This window comes from Malus sylvestris, chromosome 16 (assembly GCF_916048215.2).
Source record: "Malus sylvestris chromosome 16, drMalSylv7.2, whole genome shotgun sequence".
In the NCBI taxonomy this organism is placed as follows: Eukaryota; Viridiplantae; Streptophyta; class Magnoliopsida; order Rosales; family Rosaceae; genus Malus; species Malus sylvestris.
The window spans coordinates 23,839,430-23,858,493 of record NC_062275.1 but is presented as its reverse complement, the minus strand read 5'-3'; the positions used below and the strand labels follow the sequence as shown (position 1 = coordinate 23,858,493).

The 19,064-nt window shown below is 36.5% G+C and overlaps 1 protein-coding gene across 2 annotated transcripts; it reads left to right on the top strand.

The window, feature by feature from the left end:
- The first annotated feature begins 6,795 nt into the window (after positions 1-6,795).
- On the top strand, positions 6,796-13,698 carry LOC126608384 (26S proteasome regulatory subunit RPN13). 2 transcript variants are annotated; one of them, XM_050276261.1, is made up of 14 exons: positions 6,796-7,059; positions 7,980-8,039; positions 9,192-9,284; positions 9,424-9,483; positions 9,802-9,840; positions 9,927-10,001; positions 10,080-10,146; positions 10,573-10,654; positions 11,260-11,378; positions 11,470-11,493; positions 12,594-12,688; positions 12,780-12,857; positions 12,962-13,016; positions 13,410-13,698. In XM_050276261.1, exons 2-14 carry the CDS (start codon positions 8,001-8,003, stop codon positions 13,550-13,552), a joined length of 969 nt encoding a protein of 322 aa, XP_050132218.1. In that variant the 5' UTR covers positions 6,796-7,059; positions 7,980-8,000; the 3' UTR covers positions 13,553-13,698. The 2 variants fall into 2 exon arrangements, with proteins under 2 accessions (XP_050132218.1, XP_050132217.1); XM_050276260.1 differs by having other exon boundaries at positions 10,570-10,654.
- The last annotated feature ends 5,366 nt before the right edge of the window (positions 13,699-19,064 follow it).

Genomic DNA, 19,064 nt, shown 5'->3' with positions numbered 1-19,064 from the left:
ATTAAGGTGTGTAAGAACTTGTAATAATATGTGTTCTGGAGGAATATATTGTTAGAACTTCTGGTTTTTACAAATTTTGATCTTCAGGCCAAAATGATAAGTACTCAAAACTTCAGGCTCGAGATTTACATAATTAATGAGAAGGGCAATTGTACCGCACCATTCTCATCGAAACAAGTATAGGATGTGCGATTATTGTGCACTACTTTAAACAACAGGAAAATTTAAATATGTAGAGCAAGATGGACGATTATACCGCACCACCTAAAATTGCGATAAAATTTAAATATACAAAGCAGGGTGGACGATTATACCGCACCACCTAAAATTACGATAAAATTAAATATGTAAAGCAGGGTGGGTGATTATTTCACACCATCTAAAATTGCGATAAAATTAAATAACAGGCAAATTTAAATATGCAGGATAGGGCAGGCGATTATACCGCTCCACTTAAAATTTGCAGTAAAATTAGATCTGCAGTCCAAGATAGGCGATAGAACCGCACAATCTTGGATTGCATAAATAATCAGTGGGTTAGTAGTCAATATCTACACCAAACAAAAACTCAAAGATATAAGTGACTGTTAGTTAGAGAACTAGAAGTAAACATGGTGCAAACAGTTTTTCGCGAGGGTATACCCAGCAATTGAGGCAGAAGAAGAAAAAGAACAGTAAAAACCTTAGAGGAAACATTTTTTTTTTTTTGGTGAAGGGAAATGAGAAATGATTAGAGAGTCGTGCTGATAACGTGTTATAAATAGGCAAAATTTATAGAGATAACCTTTACTCGGGACAGAAACAAAGCAATTGCAGAGTATTATACCAACACAAGCTGTTGCAGAGGAAGTAATGTATATTATTGCTATTAGATGTTTTCTCTTCCTTTTCTCTTCTTAATGTTCTCTCTTCATTTGAACAATCTAGGTGCTCTATTTATAGAGCCACTTCAATGGAAAATTACAAAAGGATTACTATTTAGCTTATGAGTTTATACTATACACATGTGATACTTTACTATACACATGTGATATTTTACCATACACATGTGGGCAAACATACCCACTATTTACAACACCATGGACCTTTAAGGTTTTTTTTTTTTTTTTTTTTGAACCAATGATATTATTTACGCTAAGGGGAAGGGGGTGGGCTAGCAATAATGAGGTTCAAATTCATCTTTGATAAGAATCGAACCTAAGACCTCTCACTTATAAGTGAAGAGGAATACCACTAGATTGTAGTACTAAGTGACTGGACCTTTAAGTAATTAAGAAAAAATATAATCATTTTTTTGTCAGTTGATTTGTTATATTTGTTTGTGCTATTACAATTTATAGAAAGCAAAACTGAAAATTGAAAAAAAAATCACAATTTTAGGGCCTCTAATTCATTTTCGCACAAGGTCCCCAAAATCTCAGGGCCGACTCTGAATAAGGTTGAGGTTTTTGGTGCATTTCTCAAGTTTTGTGCTTATGTTGAGAATCAATTTCATGCTATAGTTAAAGTTTTATAATTTGATGGTGGTGATGAGTTTATGAGTAATGTTTTTAAGACTTATCTGGAGAATAATGGAATAGTGCATCATAGATCATGTCCATACACATCTCAACAAAATGGATTGGCAGAGTCCATGACCGAACTTCTAATGTAATGCTCTTTCGATTAGCCTTACTCCGACCCTAGAAAATCAAAGTCCCACAATTGCCCTTAACTATGAATCTGAAAAGCAACTTATTCCTCTTGAGGATGGATAGCTATCCAAAGACTATGTCTTTCTGAGTAAGCTGGAATACATACCGTTTGGTCTTCCATTACTTTATGGTAGTTCGACTACTGGAAGAGTAGTGGAGACATTTCAACCTTCAGACGTGTAACTACAAGTTCTGTGTCATAAAGAAAGTAATGATGAAACTTTTCGTTTTGTCCTATAAGCAAGCAAAATGAGATTTTCGCAAATATTCCCTTTTCATCTCATCCGCTAGATTTGTTTCCTTCAAAACACGCATATTTATATTCACATCCCTGCTAATGGCATCATAAAGTAAATCTCCCAAGAAACCCAAAGCATCCCCTATAACCTTCCTCTAACTAGGGTCCGCAACCAAGTTTAATGCTAGGCCTTCATCAAAGATCGTTTGGATGTTCTTGGTCACTGTAGAGTTTGGTGAGAGCCTGGGCATGACATTTGTACCCCTCTTTTTGCATATTATGACCTTCTCGTCCTTGCACCAGAATTTATCCCTGATTCCTGGACCTTGGCCTACATTTTCCTCTCTCCAATCTTTTAAAGAGCATCTTGTTGTGTTATGACATAATGATTTATAATATGTCCTTAACTGCCTTTAGGCTCATCACATGTTTTGAGCTGCTCAATCACTGGCATAGGGTTGAACTGGGCATTCAAGAATTCAGGGTTTTATACAACATCTAAAAAGGTTTTGATGATCACTGCTAGTTTTCTTTGTAAGCTGCACATCTTAGACCTTCCTTGGCAAGATAGAGATTGGTATGACAAAAATTTTATTGTGGATGGCGAATGGGAAAATGATGTTAAAGGAGTTAGGGTTAAAGCTATTACTTCCCCTGAGCTAAGGTTTAGTAATAATTTGGTGGATATCGGAGTATGTGACCCAAAATTTATCATTAGGTGATGCGAATCTCCACTGCACACTATCAGTGGAAGTGGTTATTTTCCTCTAGACGCTTCTATGAGCAGCGAGAGGATATTGTTACTCACCATTGTTCTAAATTTTGTATATCTTAGTCGGAGTGGGCTAAAGCTAAGGACATTCTTTCCAAGACCTACCTCTTCAAATCTAAAACTTATCTTACTCTTGAGTCGAATGAGCTAAAACAATCAAGTAGTTCTTCTTCTTTAACCCTATTAGCTCCACCGCACTCATAATTGCTAATTTATGGACATCGCACTTGAGGGCCTTGAGGAGGAAGCTCCACTAAGGACAAAGAAATATTCTAATTGTTGTATCCTTCTGATTATTGAGGAACCTGCTCTGTTCTTCATAGTTAGAGGAATGGAAAGTTCTTCCTATCCAGTATTGCGAGAACTACTTGAAGTTCGACTCTCACCTACCCCTCTTTCTTTCTTACCTCATGATGTTATGTTCACTCCGATCGTCTTTTCTTCTACCCTTACGGGACTTCCAACAACAGATCTTATTGATACATCTCTCAATATCACCTATGTGGAGCCAAAAATAATCAAGAGACGACATGTGGATTCTGGGGTAAAAATGACAAAATTACCCTCGAAGAACATCAGAATTCCTACGCGCGAGCAGTGGACAATCATCCCACAATCAAGTTAAAAGTGCCCAAAATAGGTAACCCCCAAAACATTGATTTCAAATTATATTCCAAAATAGGTAACCCACAAAGGGCCGGTTACTATCTCTACAAAGGAGGCTGGCCATGCCCTATATATACTACCCCATTTTCTCTAAAACCTAAATTCCAATTCTCTTGCTAAATTCTCTAAATTCTCCAAACACTTTTCTCTCAAAATTATAACTTTGGCATCGGAGGTTCTTCTGCCAAAGCCCCCCCCATTCATCTTGGGCACATGAGGCTTTTGGCCTTGATCTAAGGTGTTATTTGTTTTGTAGGTGCAATTTTGTCTAAGAACAAGGAGAAAAAATTTGCATCCACAACCTCCACCTTCTCTCACTTTGGCTAAGATTGAAAGGACAACTCATCCTCTGCTCGTAATTAGGCCGTCAATGGACAATGTTGCCCTTCCAGTAGACGCCAGTGGACTCCAGAACATGGACTACACTAGGGCCCTTCCTTGGCATTGCAATCACACCTGTCAATTACAAGGAGATTCACACGTCTTTTGAAGGAGTCCTAGTGCGATGCCATGCAAGCCGCTATAAAGCAATATTTTAATTTTTTTTCATTCATTCTGCATTCTTACCTTTTATTTACTAGGCTAACATGTGGACGGAGGTCCCCTTATTTCGCCGATCGGGATGAATACATGAGCTTGAACATATGTCTTCAATGGAGTCAGAGAGTATAATAAAGCCAGAGCAATAGATGTTGGCTTAGTCAAATGAGCTTAAAAAGCTTCGCGCAGATCATCAAGCATTGAAGGAGGCCCACGAGGTGGATAGTTGTAAGTATAGTAATCCTGCTATAATTGAGGAAATCAATACGAAGATGTTTCGAGAGAGCCTTGTGAAGGTAAAGAAAGAGTTGATTTCTGAGCGTTTTTCGAAAAATGAAGTGGAGCATGCCTTGTCGAACTTGAAGGTCTAGTTGGAGCATGCTTTATCCTGTGCCCGAGTATCTGGGAGACAGAAAATGTCGATTTTCAGGTGGATATAGGGAGGAAAAAGGATGCTCGCTTAGCAGACCTTCAGAAGCTGATGGAGGTGAATGAAGCGAAGATGTCTTCTCTTCGCGAAGATCATAGAGAGACGGTTAGGAGCGTATACACTGAGAGTTATAACTATGGTTACCTCACAGGCTATGCCCGGAGTGATCAAATGAATTGGTGGAGAGTTCATTAAATCCTCAAAAAGATTCAGAACGTTGGTTGGTCCGTCCTAGAGTGCCTCCTCAAACAAATCTCATATTTAGAAGCAAAACAAGAGGATGAGTCTCATTCCAATGGTCATCTGCCATCTAACGCACCAGTCGAACCCTCATCTTCTTTTAAGGGAAAAGAAGTTGCTAAGGGTGATTAACTGTTTTATTTCGCCAGGATAAGGGTGTGTCCTTTCCTTAATTAAACTTTTCTGATTCAACAATGGGTTTCCTTTTGCTTGTTCCCTTTCCCTCTTGTTTAAACGCACTTCCTTTTTTTTTTTTTTTGGTAGGAGATTTTATGATCTTCATTTTTGTTTTCCATTTTATTTGTGAATTTGTTTATTTATTTTTAATTTTTCATCTTTATGTCTTCTTGAAGTTATTTTTATAATTGTTTTAATATCCAATTAAGCAAATGAGTGGAACCCATTGTTGCCACATGTACATACATTTAACAGAAAAATTAAATGGGACTTAACGAATCTGAAATTTTCAATAGGTTAGGTACTTGTTTGAAATGTTTAAAAAGATTGGGACCAATTTAGAATGACACTAAAAAGTTAAAAGGTTTTAGGTATTTAATCCAAAAAAATAATAATTAATAATAAAAAAGTACTATTGTTTTATTAATTTTTATTAAATGTTTTAAAAAATAAAATTTTAATACCCAATTGCTTGAGCAATTAATTTCCAAGGTGGAGATGCATTTGATCAATTACTATTTATTAAGACAATATTATATTTATCTACCTATTTACTAAGACAATAAAACTTTAATATCCAATTGCCCGAGCCATTAATTTACAGGATGGAGATGCATTTGATCAATTACTGTTTACTAAGACAATAATTATCTTAATCTAATTAATTGGACTATTGGGTTGGAGGTGCTCTAACTAAGGGTGGGGCATAAAAACTGTGGAACCACGAAGCTAGTTCAAATTGCAACAAAATAAACTGTAAAAACCCGTGTTGATCGAAAATAGTCAACGTAGGTTCAAGAACTGAACCAAACCGTTCATACCGGTTCCGGTTTTCATGTTGGTAGAACCACTTAGAGCCGAACCAAACCATGAATACAAATAAATAATTAAATTAATAGTTGAATGTAGGTGTCACTAAATGAGTGGTGAAAACCAAACAGGTTTTCCCCTAGTGCAACTGGGAGCATTTCTCAATTAGGTATTTCACTTGCACGGTTCACCTATTGAGATAAGGCACATATTTGAAAAAAGAAGGTCATTTTCTCTCCTAGATCTCCAAATTTGACATCAGGTTGCGATTTTTTTTGTTTTTTTTGTTTTTTTTTTGATAGAGTGATGTTAAGGTGTTCAATAACATTCTGTTTTTTTTTCTATTCTTTTTCCTGTTTTTTTTTTTTTTAATCTCTCGATAAGTCCATTTTGGGCTTAAATATTGGATTTATACTAACATTTTACTGCATACTGAATGTATTTGTATGTGTGGATGTATATTTGTATTATGAATGTTATATGTACATTTGAATTGTGTTCCTTTGTTTGTTTGTTTGATGTCAACAATATTTGCATTTTGATTTAGTATTTGAAAATGATATGTTTTGTTTGTAACTTTATATAACCATTTTAGAAGTCGTATTTGACCGCAAGCATGCAAAAAACAAGAGAAAAAAAAAAGAGAGTAAACTTTGAATACCATTTTAATATGGTATTTAAATGACCTAGTATTCAGAACTGTAAAACGGCATGGATCGAACCGAAAATTGGTGTGGACTAAACCGTATGATTTTAGTAATAAATTTAAGCAAAACAACACTGAATCCAACCATTGATATTTTCTAGTTCCGATTCCGTTTGAGGGTGTAACTGTAGCGAACAACATCATGCCCACCCATAGCTCTAACGTCAGTAATTTTTATAGTCCGTTTCGGGGTCATAAATGGACCACGTCCAAATCTGGCCAACTCTCACCCAGACACAATGACTACTAACGTCTGAACTAAAGACCGAATGTCACTTTCATAAATATCTCCAAAAGTGATGCCCAAGTTGAGAAAGCCCCAACTCATCATCTGCCTTGAGTTAGGGGTGGGCAAACGGATCCTAGACCTGCGGGTCAGGGCTGGTCCTCTCGGTTCAGGACGGGTCTAATATTTTACGGAAGAAAAGGGACGAGGCGGGCCGGATCCAAATGTTAAGAGGAACGGGCCCCCGGCCCGAACGGTTTCCAGCGTGGGATATTGGATGAATGTAAGGATATATTCACACCTCCATGCTCCTCCATTCGACGGACACTCGGTCTTCCTCTCCCATTCATTCACAACTCAAGTTACTCGAGCCCTCGACAGCCGCCATCGCCAATTCTCCGTCTCTGTCTCTGTCTCCCTCTGGCGACTTGCGAGTTGCGACCACCATCACCATCTTCTCCTCCCAACCGCGACTACCCCATCACCGCCGTCTAGAACACCAGCATCATTCTGCGAATCGAAATCGACCACTTTCATCTCATCTTCTCTCCCAAATTAAGGTAGTATAGTTTCTTAAATCTTAACTCTCTGGAGTCTCTGCATTCTGCAATCTCTGATTCTCTCTGGTTAATTTCTTAGATTTAGGGATTTAGGGATTTAGGGTTTCCTGGATATATGCCCTATCTGACTTTGCAATCTCTGACTCTCTGCATTCTGTAATCATATGGGATTTCAAAAAAACCCCAAACTGAATCCATAAATTTGCCTTATATGAATTGGGAGGGGTTCATAAATTTGCCTTCATAGGATTACCGAAGCCGCACATGCTGATGCTGTGATTTTGTTGGGTTCTTGAATCTTGACTTCTGTTCTGTTCCAATTTCAATTCCTTTGTTGAATTGAATTTGATGTTCTGTTGAATTAAATTGAATTTGAATATATATGTATGTCCAGCGAGAGTTTCAGACTTGTATATATTTGAATCTTCTGTTTCAGATTTGGGTATTTTTAATTAGATTATGTTTGGTTGATGAGAAAATTTAATTCATTAGTCTGTACTCGGCAAATATTTACAAAGGAGATTATACAGACTATTATACACAATCTAAATAACCTGTTCTGAAAAAAAAAAATGTAATTTGGACCTGTGGACATGGCCCGAACTGGTGGCCTGTTTGAGTTAGGTCCGGTTCGAAGTCTCAGAATTCATATACCCGGCCCGGCCGGCCCGTGCCCACCGCTACCTCGAATGGCTAAAAACAAGCCAGAATAATCCTGAATAAAACTCCCTTTCTTTTTCTGAAACAAAATCTCTCAAAGCATGTCGCCAAAAATTCATACATATAGAGACAGCTACATATAATCATCAAGCTGATTATTATTTATCTAATTTTAGGGTTTGTTTGTTTTTCTATTGTATTTATTTCTCTTGGGTTTTGGGTTCATATTGCATTGGTTTTCTCTTCATTTTTCCTTGCAGTTTTGTGCCTTTGATTGAACAATGGGGTCGTCTTCAACCACGGCTGTTCCACAAATGCAGGTAATATAGATACATATTTGTATAGATATATATATATATATATATATATATGTATATACATATATTATGTGTAGGTAGTATTTTGTTTATTCAATATGTGGTATATATGTGCATTTGAATTGGAGATTATGGTTTGATGCTAATATGCTTGGGTAGAAGAACATGGAAATTGATTTTGACCCTTTTTCATAGAAAAGACAAAGAGATTGAAATTGCCTGGTTGGTTAAGAAGTGACAGTTTAATTCATCGACAAGATAAGATAAACATGGAACATTATTCCAGCGAACGGGGATTTCACAGACTGAGCATTTGATTATGGGTGTGAACATTTTCTTTTCTGGTTAGTAGGTACTGATAGTTTGGACTACAGAAAGATCGGTGAAAGACTTGTGAGTGGTGAGGTCAGGTTTCATCGGAACGGGATTGAAACTATTATCAGTTATGGTTTACTAGCCGATATGGTTGGAGATGTATGAGTTGCGTTTCTATATTCTGACGAGGTAAAATAGGTATAGATGAGAATTTTTTGTTAGGGACAGATCCACTGAAGCTTCTGTAAAGTTTACAGACCTCGTGGCTAACTACTGAATTTGGAGCCTCATCACATCTGTTAATATATTAGTACCCTTAACAATTTTGCTTCTCTTCTTTATATGTTCTGCTTAGAAGTTTAGTATTTCTTTGTAGAATTATGGCACTGGCTTCTCCTTTATACATTATTTGTTACTTTCTATGTTCCATTTTGTTGTATGCCATTGGCGTAAGAAAATGAGGGGGATAATCTCTGCTGGTGTTATACAAATTTGTTTCTTGCATTGAGTTTTGTGGGTTTAGGGAGCAAATATAGAAATTCACAATATTATACACAGGTTCAGAAGCTCTAATTGCATGATTCTGTTACTAAGAGAATTTAAATTATAAGTTTACGCTGGATGTTTTATTTCACGTACTTTACCACATCTGCTTTGCTGTTATGCTGTTTGTTGGTATCAAATGTTGGTTATTCAAACATTTAATTATGCAAGTATGTGCAGAATTCTATACATATGTATCCTTGTGTCTGTGTGTGAGCTGCATACACATGCTCTGTGTTCATCTTTTGTTTTCTTGAGCATGTGGACTTTCTTTGTCAAACTAATCTATATTGACAGGAAATTATGCTGGAGTTTCGCGCTGGTAAGATGGTTTTTGAGGGGAAAAAGGTTGCTCCTGATACTCGTAAAGGACTTGTTCGCATAGCAAGGGTATGTATAAGTTGATGTAGTCTTGGAGAGGTTTTATTAATCAATTCTAGCATATAAAAGTTGACATGCATTCTATCTAATATTTATTTGAACTCATTTCTAGCAGTCTTTTAGTAAATCTATCTTCTTTCTGTATCAGGGTGATGAGGGGTTGGTGCATTTTCAGTGGCTTGATCGTAGTCTAAATGTTGTGGAAGATGTATCCTGGTTTCTTTTTCATTTATGCAAGACTTTCTCCAGTTTCTAGTCTTGTTTATGGTGTGGTAACTGTTTATTCACAATTTTCTGAAGCATGTGGTATTTTTAAGCTCTTTATGATCATTTTTATCGTTGTTGTTATTTCTTGGAAGTCTTTGTTCTTCCATGTTTTCTTAATTTTCCACTTCTATTTGTACATATTTATTTTTTGTAATTCTTGTTCACTTCACAGTTTCACATTCCATTTTTTGTTTGTTTACTCTCCCACTTAATATTTGTTTAAACTTTTCTTAAAGTTTCCTTAACGAAAGTACCACAGGATCAGATTATATTTCCTGACGAGGCAGTTTTCGAAAAGGTATGAATCAAATTTTGGATTTTCATGATGTATCTCTGCCCCCTCTCAAAACTACGGTTCAATATCATAACTTTTTGTTCAATCAGGTTAATCAAGTGTCAGGAAGGGTCTACATATTGAAGTTCACCACCGATGACAGGAAGTTTTTCTTTTGGATGCAGGTGAGGTTCATTGTCAATCTGTTTTCCTTTTTTTAATTGTTCTAAGATTCTTAATTACAGTGTTAATGTGATATCCAGGAGCCTAAAGCTGAAGGTGACTCACAGTTGTGTAGCTCTGTTAATTACTACCTCAATCGACCATTAGGTATATTAAATTTATTTTATTGCTTTAGGCTACAAATAATATTAGCTCCTCTATGTCTATTTTCTTTTTCTTTAAGTTTGTGTTAACTGCATCATTGCGATGTATTAAGCTTTGTCTCAAGTTCTCAACCATATACATGAACATGAGAAATACTGCCTGTCGTTGGCATTAAATGCCATTATGTTAATTCGTAGATATTTATATTATATTGTTAAATCATAGAACATTGTAAAACATTACCTAAAATGTGAATTAAAATTAAAGAGATTTCACCTTTCAGATTTCAATTCTCGTACTACAAAAATTCTTAAGGCTTCAACTTTAACAAAACTGTTTAATATAAGTTCAAAGACTTGGAGCTTAGTCTGTATTCTATTGCATTTCTGCCTCAAGTTTGATTTTGTGTTTATCTTGATGCTTCAGCAGAGTTCCTTGACGAAGAAGGGCCTGATGGTTCTATTCCCTTACAAGTTTCTGAAGATATGGTTGATGATGATATTTCATCAAGGTATAGTTCTCATATCCGTGAAACTTGCTACTTTGTTCTCTTAGTGGCCAGATGGGGAGAAGGGGGAAGTGGCAGAACTCCGCAACTAGTAATGAAACAAGAGTGATGAACTTACAGTTGAGTTCTGGGGTGCTTTCAATTGGGTAGCCCCTAAAATAAGAAGATCAAATAGGCTGCCACCAAATAAATTTGTTTAGATTGCAAGATAATTTAACTAGCTAGTTTATAAAACAATTGTTGTCTTGACTAGTTAGTTTATTGGCATTTTTTCATCAAAGATAGACAGAACCAAGTCTGTTTGTTTAATTGTTAGAAATGGTTTCTTAAATTCCAAATTCTTATAGAAGTTGTTTTCGTCTCTTCTAGTGACTTGCAAGAAAACAAAAGTTTCCCCTCCTGGTGTAGTAGTCATTATAATATTAAAAAAATTATGTTTTTACAATCAGACTCTCCCCCAAGAAAACTAAGATGGGAGGGTATTAGGGATGCTAGATACCTTTAAAGAGTTTTTATGTTGTGCGATGTATCTGGCTTGCCATTTTCTGCTTGCTGTTCTTCTCATTTGCAGTACATTACTCTTTTATGATTAATGTTATGTTGTCCAGAGCTGGAATCTTGCTGGAACCAAACTTGGGTGGGGAAGTAAGTAGCGATGTAACTTCTTCAGCTGGCCCAGTGAAATTGGAAGATCTTCAAAGAATCTTAAGTAACATTGAGCCAGCAGGTACTATGTTTTCTCCATGGAGTACAAATTTTTATACAAGTTTTCCCTTTCTTTTAAATTGAACTTACATTCACACTTCTGCTATCTGCAGATAGGGCTGTGGATACAGATGAAGGTAATAATATGATTTTTTTTATATTTTTTTACCATTAATGTTGTTTTTGGGATAAATACAATAATGCTTTAAATCCAAATTTTTGTGATTAAATATGAACTGGTTTCCTCTGTATAGGAATTTTATTACAGTTTTTGTTATCTCAACCATCTAATGTGTTGCATAGTTTTAATGCAAAATGCTCTTCCTAATTTTTACTGAAAAGATTTAACAGTTTTGTGAATATTGAATATGTTCCTTATTTCCTGTAGTGAAAATTGTTAATGCATTAGAAATTACTTCAGCATGACATGTCAAATGTTTTGAACCCCTGCAAACTATGTAGAAATATTGCAATTGGGTTCAAATTGTTGACCTGGTTTGCTTCTAGCACTGAATAATTTGTTTCTTTAATTTGCTCAATAATTAACAGTGTTACAATTCAAAAAGGATGACACAGCGGGCACCGCATATGTAAAAGAATATTTTGCTAGGAAGTTCAGTTTCCCTATTGCCCTTAACCTTTTCTGTTTTCGTTCTTCCTTTTTGTGGCCTTTCTCCTAACTGTCTTGGCAGTATTGTCATGTTGCTTGTGGCAAACATTCACCTTACTCGATATGTTATGTCCAGATTCCACATTGACCCTCAATTGTTTGGTGAATCTTTTGTGAAGTGCAAGTTTGGTAGTGAGGTGTAAATCGATTTATTTAAAGGAAAACTAATGAAAATGGCTTGAAAACTTTGAGTTTTAATGATAAGGACAAAATAAAGAGTAAAGTGAATAGTACCAGGATTGACTTTTTAGGGTAAAAATATGGTTTTTCGTTAAAGTGAACAGTATCGGATGCTTTTCGTTAAAGTTCCCTTTATTTAATTGGCAGAACCTAACAGAATTGATCACATAGAGGACTAAAGTGATTTTAACCCTTAATTTTTCACATTAGCCTCTCTTAGTTCCCTGTTGGTACCTGTCAATGATTACTAAAGAGTTCTAACAACATGCATGCCAGCCCATTGTACTATAGTATCTACAGTATTACCTAAATGGCTGCTGTTTCCAAAGTTTTTTCTTGAAATACGATATGGCTCTAATCTTGTGACTTTTGTTTTTATTGGTCTAGGCTTGAGTTTGGAGGATATATTCAAACCCGAGTTGATTATGCCATTGATTGAGACATTGCCACTGGAACAGGGTTTAGGTTCTTACTTACCTGAGGTATGCAAATTTCTGGTTCACTACCCTTTCTGTATTCTTGATCTCTTATACATTAGTTTTTCTCCATTGTTTAATTCGGTTGGGGTTACAGGGTCAATGGTCTCCTGACGATGTATTGGAGTTGCTGCAGAGTCCACCTTTCCGCCAACAAATGGATTCATTTGCTTATGTAAGAATTTGAAAACTCATCTTGTGGCATTTTGATTGTGTCCGTTTCTTTAATGAGTGTGAAGCTGTTTCTTTCTTTTACCTTTCCCTAAATGTTTATTATAGGTACTTCGAACAGGACAGATAGATTTGACGCAGTTTGGTATTGACCCAAGTAAATGTAAGGACTCCATATCTTGTAGCTTGCTAGTATACCTATGCTTGCTGAACGATTTTTTGTCTTCCCTTTCTACGGGAAAAATGTTTATACCGTTATTGGGTTAAATTCAAATTGAGCCTTGCCTAGTAACTTGACAATAAAACATTCCAGCGTGTGAGAAAGATCCAACTACTTGATAGACGCATCTTATGCTTGTGATAAGAAGTCAATGAGTTGTCATCGTTCGTGGGTTTATACCTAGAGGGTCTGATGCTAATGTTGTTTTCAGTCTTTTGCATCCACTTGCGGATGTAGGATCTCGTCAAATGAGATTATATGCCATCACTCTGTATGATGATAATTCATGGATTTGCTACTTACGGTTTTTATTACTTTTCATTCTTGCTCTTGCAGACAAGTTCACTGTATTGTCCTTTCTTGAGGCGCTTGATGATTCGGTTTCAAAGACGTCAGAGTCTGAGGAGTCGAGGCAAGACAGGAAGGATTTAAGATCTGAATCTTGTAACCGTAATGACCCCATGGATGAGTCCAAGTAGTGGAGGCACTTGTTTATGCGTTCTTGTTAAATTTATCCTTGTTTTATTTGTAGGACTTTAATGCGTAGGACATCAATCTGGTTGTCTTGTAAACTCTGTATACATGGTTCAAGAAAGAAAAGGAGCAAGAAAAGGATTAGTGTTGATCTTTGTTTATATTTCCTACTATTTCGTACAAAGATCAATTCGACGAAACATTTTCTTCGATTGGTAATCGTCTTCGAACATCAAAAGTTAACAAGCTAACAGATCAATTTTTTTTGGTAAAAAGAATGTATATTTGAAACTCACATGACCTAGTTTTGAAAGAAGTAAAAGGGGTGTATTTGTATTTCGGCGAAGCTTTTTGGCCAACAAGATATGTAAAAATGCTCGTTTAGAGGCAATTTGAGGATATCAAATCAAATGGCTTGCTAGATCATTCTCAACTATTTCCTACAACATTTTTATGGGTAGTTAATTTTCTTGCAGAAGCTATCAGTTGTGTTGGTCTTTCTTTGCCAAGATTCTCGTATTTAGGCAATATTTATCTTTTTATTAAGTTGTATTGGAACTGGTTGTACTCGTGGTTTTTTTTTTTTTTTTTTTTTTAAGGGGAACACCTAGTGGCAAGCCATGGTTATCCATCCTTTATGTAGGCACTAAATAGCTCGATGTCCCATCTGGCCACAAGTGAGGCATTCGCTACTATGAGTTGGTTTGGTATTGCTGTGCTTTGAAAAAAAACTGTTGTGAGAATAAGCGGATGTGCTGTGAGAATAAGCAGTTGTGAAATAAATCAGCAAAGTGTTTGGTAAACTTTTTTGTAAAAGTGCTTTTGGAAAAAAAAAAAACAGTCTGATAGTGTGTCTTTTCATTTAATGAGCATTGTAGCTCCATGTGCTTTGAAAAAAAAGCCAGTTTTCCAAAGCTGCAAATAGCAGGTTCAGCTTTTTCCTTTGATTTCAGCTTATTCTTACAGCAGCTTCCAAAATAAGCCCTTTTTTTTTCAGTTTATCAAACACCTAAAACCCTCACAACTTTTTTTCATGGGTGCTTTTTTTTTAAGCACCTCACTCCGAAACCACCCCTGCCTCTCCTACACTCCCCAAAATGCCGATTATTGCACCTACGGCACAAGGGAGCACCTGTACTACTGGAATCCCTTTGTCTCTGGAATCGAGAACCTCCTGAAAATCGGCCACCTCTCCTCGGTGCAGTAGAACTCAAACCCCCACTGGAAGAACTGGAACTAGTACCACTTCTCTTAAAACTCTGCGTCTTGCGATGTCCCTATAATGACTTGCCATTATCTTTATTATCATTTTTCTTCTAGCTATTATCTTTTTCTTCCTCTTCCCCACTGTCATTGGGCATATTTTCAGAATCCTCAACCCGTAGAAGAATCTCATAAAACTCCTGATATGTAGCACAGGGAGTCATGGTCGCCATGGAACGCCACTTCTTTCTAGTACCCAATCTAAAACGGCGAAGCATCTATGTAGGATTTGCAGCAATCTCTGGGCAATAACGAGATAAATCAGTCAATTTCCTATAATATTCATTAGCAGACATCTTCCCCTGCTTCAAGTGCGTGAATTCTTGCTTCTTACGATCTATATACTCTGGAGGTATGAATCTCTTCTGAAATACCTACTTAAAAATTTCTCAATCAGCAGCTTCCTCTGGTGACAACTGAAAAGATTCTTGCCTCCACCAGGATGCAGGCTCTTCCCCCAAAAACCAAGTGGTCATCTCGATCCATCTATCCTTAGGAAGATTCCTCTGTCTCTGCATCAATCGAAAAGTTATCTCAAGATGATTGAGCCAACGCTCAGCTCCCTCAGGTGTCGTAGTACCCACAAAATTATTCAACTTTAAATTATACATAGTCTCCAGGGGAGTCCTCTGGGGAAGACGAAACAAAGACTGAATGGCATTGGCAATTGCTTCCCCAAGTTGAGCAATATCAGGGAAACTAGATTCAGCTGAAGTACGTGGCTTTCTACGAGGTGGCATGGTTCTGACAGAAGATATCAAAATAATTAGAATACTCACAAAATATACAGGACTGCCAAACCTAGGCTTTGATACCAAACTGACACACCTCGACCTAAATTGAGGTATGATGACCGTTACGTGAGGGTGACGTAGCCATGTGCGCAGTGTGGAAGTGATAGCGATATAAAAATGCGAGTAAATAAAAAAACCAATCTAACTAATTAACACTTTACTAATATATAAGTGCGAGGTATATAAGTATAGTTACACTTATTCAGAGCATAGGTAACCAACGTGCAGTCCAGCAAGTCAAGTATTAATTATATAATACCAGAGAGATGATCCTACAATATTTATAGTCTGTTAGAACCGCCGTCATAAGCCACCAACAAGCACGCCTATTTAGAACCTGAAAGGGTGCAGAACAAAAAGTGTGAGTAGGCAAAAACAAAGTTTTTCAAAACCATTTCTTTTTCCAACAGTAATAACCCCTCGCCGTAAAACCTGTATAGTTTCCCAGAAAATAGAATACATACATATATCAAAACCATACTCGAAAGTAGTGAAATCCAGATATATGCCATGTCAAGTATCTCAGCATAATAATTAAGTAAACCAGATGAAGTAAATCAATGTAAGTGATATGTCAGCCGGATCCACCTAATGTGGCATGTACGGCTAAACCTATAGCTCATCAAATATACCTGCACACGAGTCGGAACCACCTATTGTGGTCTGTACGACAGGGCTAGGTGAAATAAGTACGCTCAAGTGCTACGATCAAGTGAAGGTTGTGCGATAAATCGTAGGTCACCAACGAGTCGGAACCACCTAATGTGATCTGTACGACAGGGTTGTGCACCAAACTTGGATCCAAGGTGAGCGTGCGGTGTGGGAGGTGAACATTACGTGAAGGACTATGCCCTGGCCAATGGCGGGAGCACTAACACTGGGGTGCAGGTTTATGAGCTCTAAATGCCTCTAAGCATAACCATTACAATGCAACACACATTCATCAATACATATACTCACTTGGAACTTACCTAAGCATTCGCCGCATCAAACAATAACCTACACAACTACTAAATGCATATTCTAAGATATAAGCATTTGACATGGCATTTAAACACAAAATCATTTAAATCAATTTTTCTGGGAAAAACGTAAGGCATATATTCATATATTGAAAATCAAAAGCCCACTCATTGATATGCAGCAGGGTCGTAACCCCCGAGCCTCGCCTGAATACGCTTATCCTCTGGAAACGTCTCACCTATATGTGAAACAACTATTTTAACATTAATTTTAAGCACATACTCAAAACTATGTAATAACTTCTCATACGTTGCTCAATTGAGGTGTTCGAATATACCATCGTGGCTAACTCAACACCACGAACATCCCCATATTTTTAGAAAATTTTTTTGATGCCCCACACGCCGGCCAAGGCACGGCCACGCACAGTCACGTTGGACGAAATCCCTAACAGCGTTAGGGAATATTCCGTTAAATAACAACATATACCGTTATATTTACTTGACGTTGTTAGCATATTCCGTCAAATTGACAGAATATTCTCCTTTTTCTCCAATGGTTCGCCGAATTCCGACGCCAGCCGCTATCTGTATCACTGGTTTCTGGAAAAACTTTAAACTTGAATATCTTCGTCATTTCTCAATCAAATTTCATGAAATTTATACCAAAATGAAGCTCTAAACGAGTAGAACATATTCTTACACTTTGAAGTCCTAAAACCCAATGGAAATAGTCGGAAAATTCCTCGACATTCCGTCCAAAACTGCAACTCACGAAACTAACCTATCCTGATGTCCAAAACCTTCCAAACTTCTTTATAATATTCGTGAAGTTGTTTTAAAACTCTCTTGGACTTTAAAACCCCGTGAAACACCCATGATCATGACGGAGTAACAGAGCACCTGACCGAAGTTCACTAGTTCCTGAGTTCCCGAGGTTCTTTCTCCAAACTAATGGTATATCTATGCTTCTGAGTTTGCAAGGACTTCATAAATGACCTCCACTAGCTCGATCTGTGCAAGAGGAAACTGGTAGAGGGTATGAGTGTACGGACTGTACGGATTAGGGAAGGATCGAGAGAGAAGGTGAAGGTATACGTGTGTGTGTCCGGATTGGGTGCATATAAAAATCTTAAGCCCTAATTGGGCTACCAATTATAGGGCTAACATTCATCCAAAACAACCCCATATTTTTAATTGGGTCCAAAGAAGTAGGAAGTGAAGTAGTTGGTCCATTTCTTAGCCCGTTTATACAATCATATTATGTCTTTTCAAGGGCAAAATCATCATTTCCACGCTTTCGGGGATATAATATATTTTATTTCGGGATGGGTCGTCATATTTAGGCTATTTTTTAAATTAACTTTAAAAAAATGAAATTATGTAGACTATCCTAAATTAATTTTATGAACATTTTAACCTAAAAATCAATTCGACGAAATATTTTCTTTGATTGGTAATCGTATTCGAACATCAAACTTAACAAGCTAACAGATCAATTTTTTTTGGTAAAAAGAATGTATATTTGAAACTCACATGACCTACCTTTGAAAGAAGTAAAAAGAGTGTATTTGTGTTTCGGCGAAGCTTTTTGGCCAACAAGATGTGTAAAAATGCTCGTTTAGAGGCAATTTGAGGATATGAAATGGCTTGCTAGATCATTCTCAACTATTTCCTACAACACTTTTTTTGGGTAGTTAATTTTCTTGCAGATGCTATCAGTTGTGTTGGTCTTTCTTTGCCAAGATACTCATATTTAGGCAATATATATCTTTTTATTAAGTTGCATTGGAAATGCTTGTACTCGTGGTTTTTTTTTATTTGTTTTAAAGGGGGACAACTAGTGGTAAGCCACGATTATCCACCTTTTCAGGGGGCCGGGAAGACTCACAGAGGCATTTCAGCCTAACCCTTTCACTTTATACATTTTTTTTCTTTTTACGATTAAATAAAAAAATTATAAAAAGCTTATTCATTGGTTAAAACATTCATCATAGCTTAAAAAAAAAAACATTCATCATTATATATTTATTACACTATTTTCCTTTTGAATAATCGATATTATCTACACACTAACGCGGTGAGAAAGTGGGTTACGTCTCATAATGGACTAACAATATTGTGGTTCAAATTCGCTTTTGGCGATAATGGAACCTAAGACCTCTCATTTATAAATGAAGATGATCATAGTACTCTGTGGGTGAAAATGTGTTAAACCGTTGCGTGGTGGCAAAATTCGAACTCCGTCGGTGGCTAATCTAACAAAATCTATTGTTTGTTAAAAAAAAAAAAAAGAAGTATAGAAGCTCTATTAGACCATCTCCAACCCTTGGCTTAAAACCTAAAATTTTTAACCCATAAAATTTAGGTTTTAACCCAGATACAACTTTTTTGCTCCAACCATTCTAGCCTAAAATTTTACTCCCATATTATTAAAGAATAAATTTAGGCTATTTTTTTAAATTAACTTTTAAATAACAATAAAATTATGTGTACTA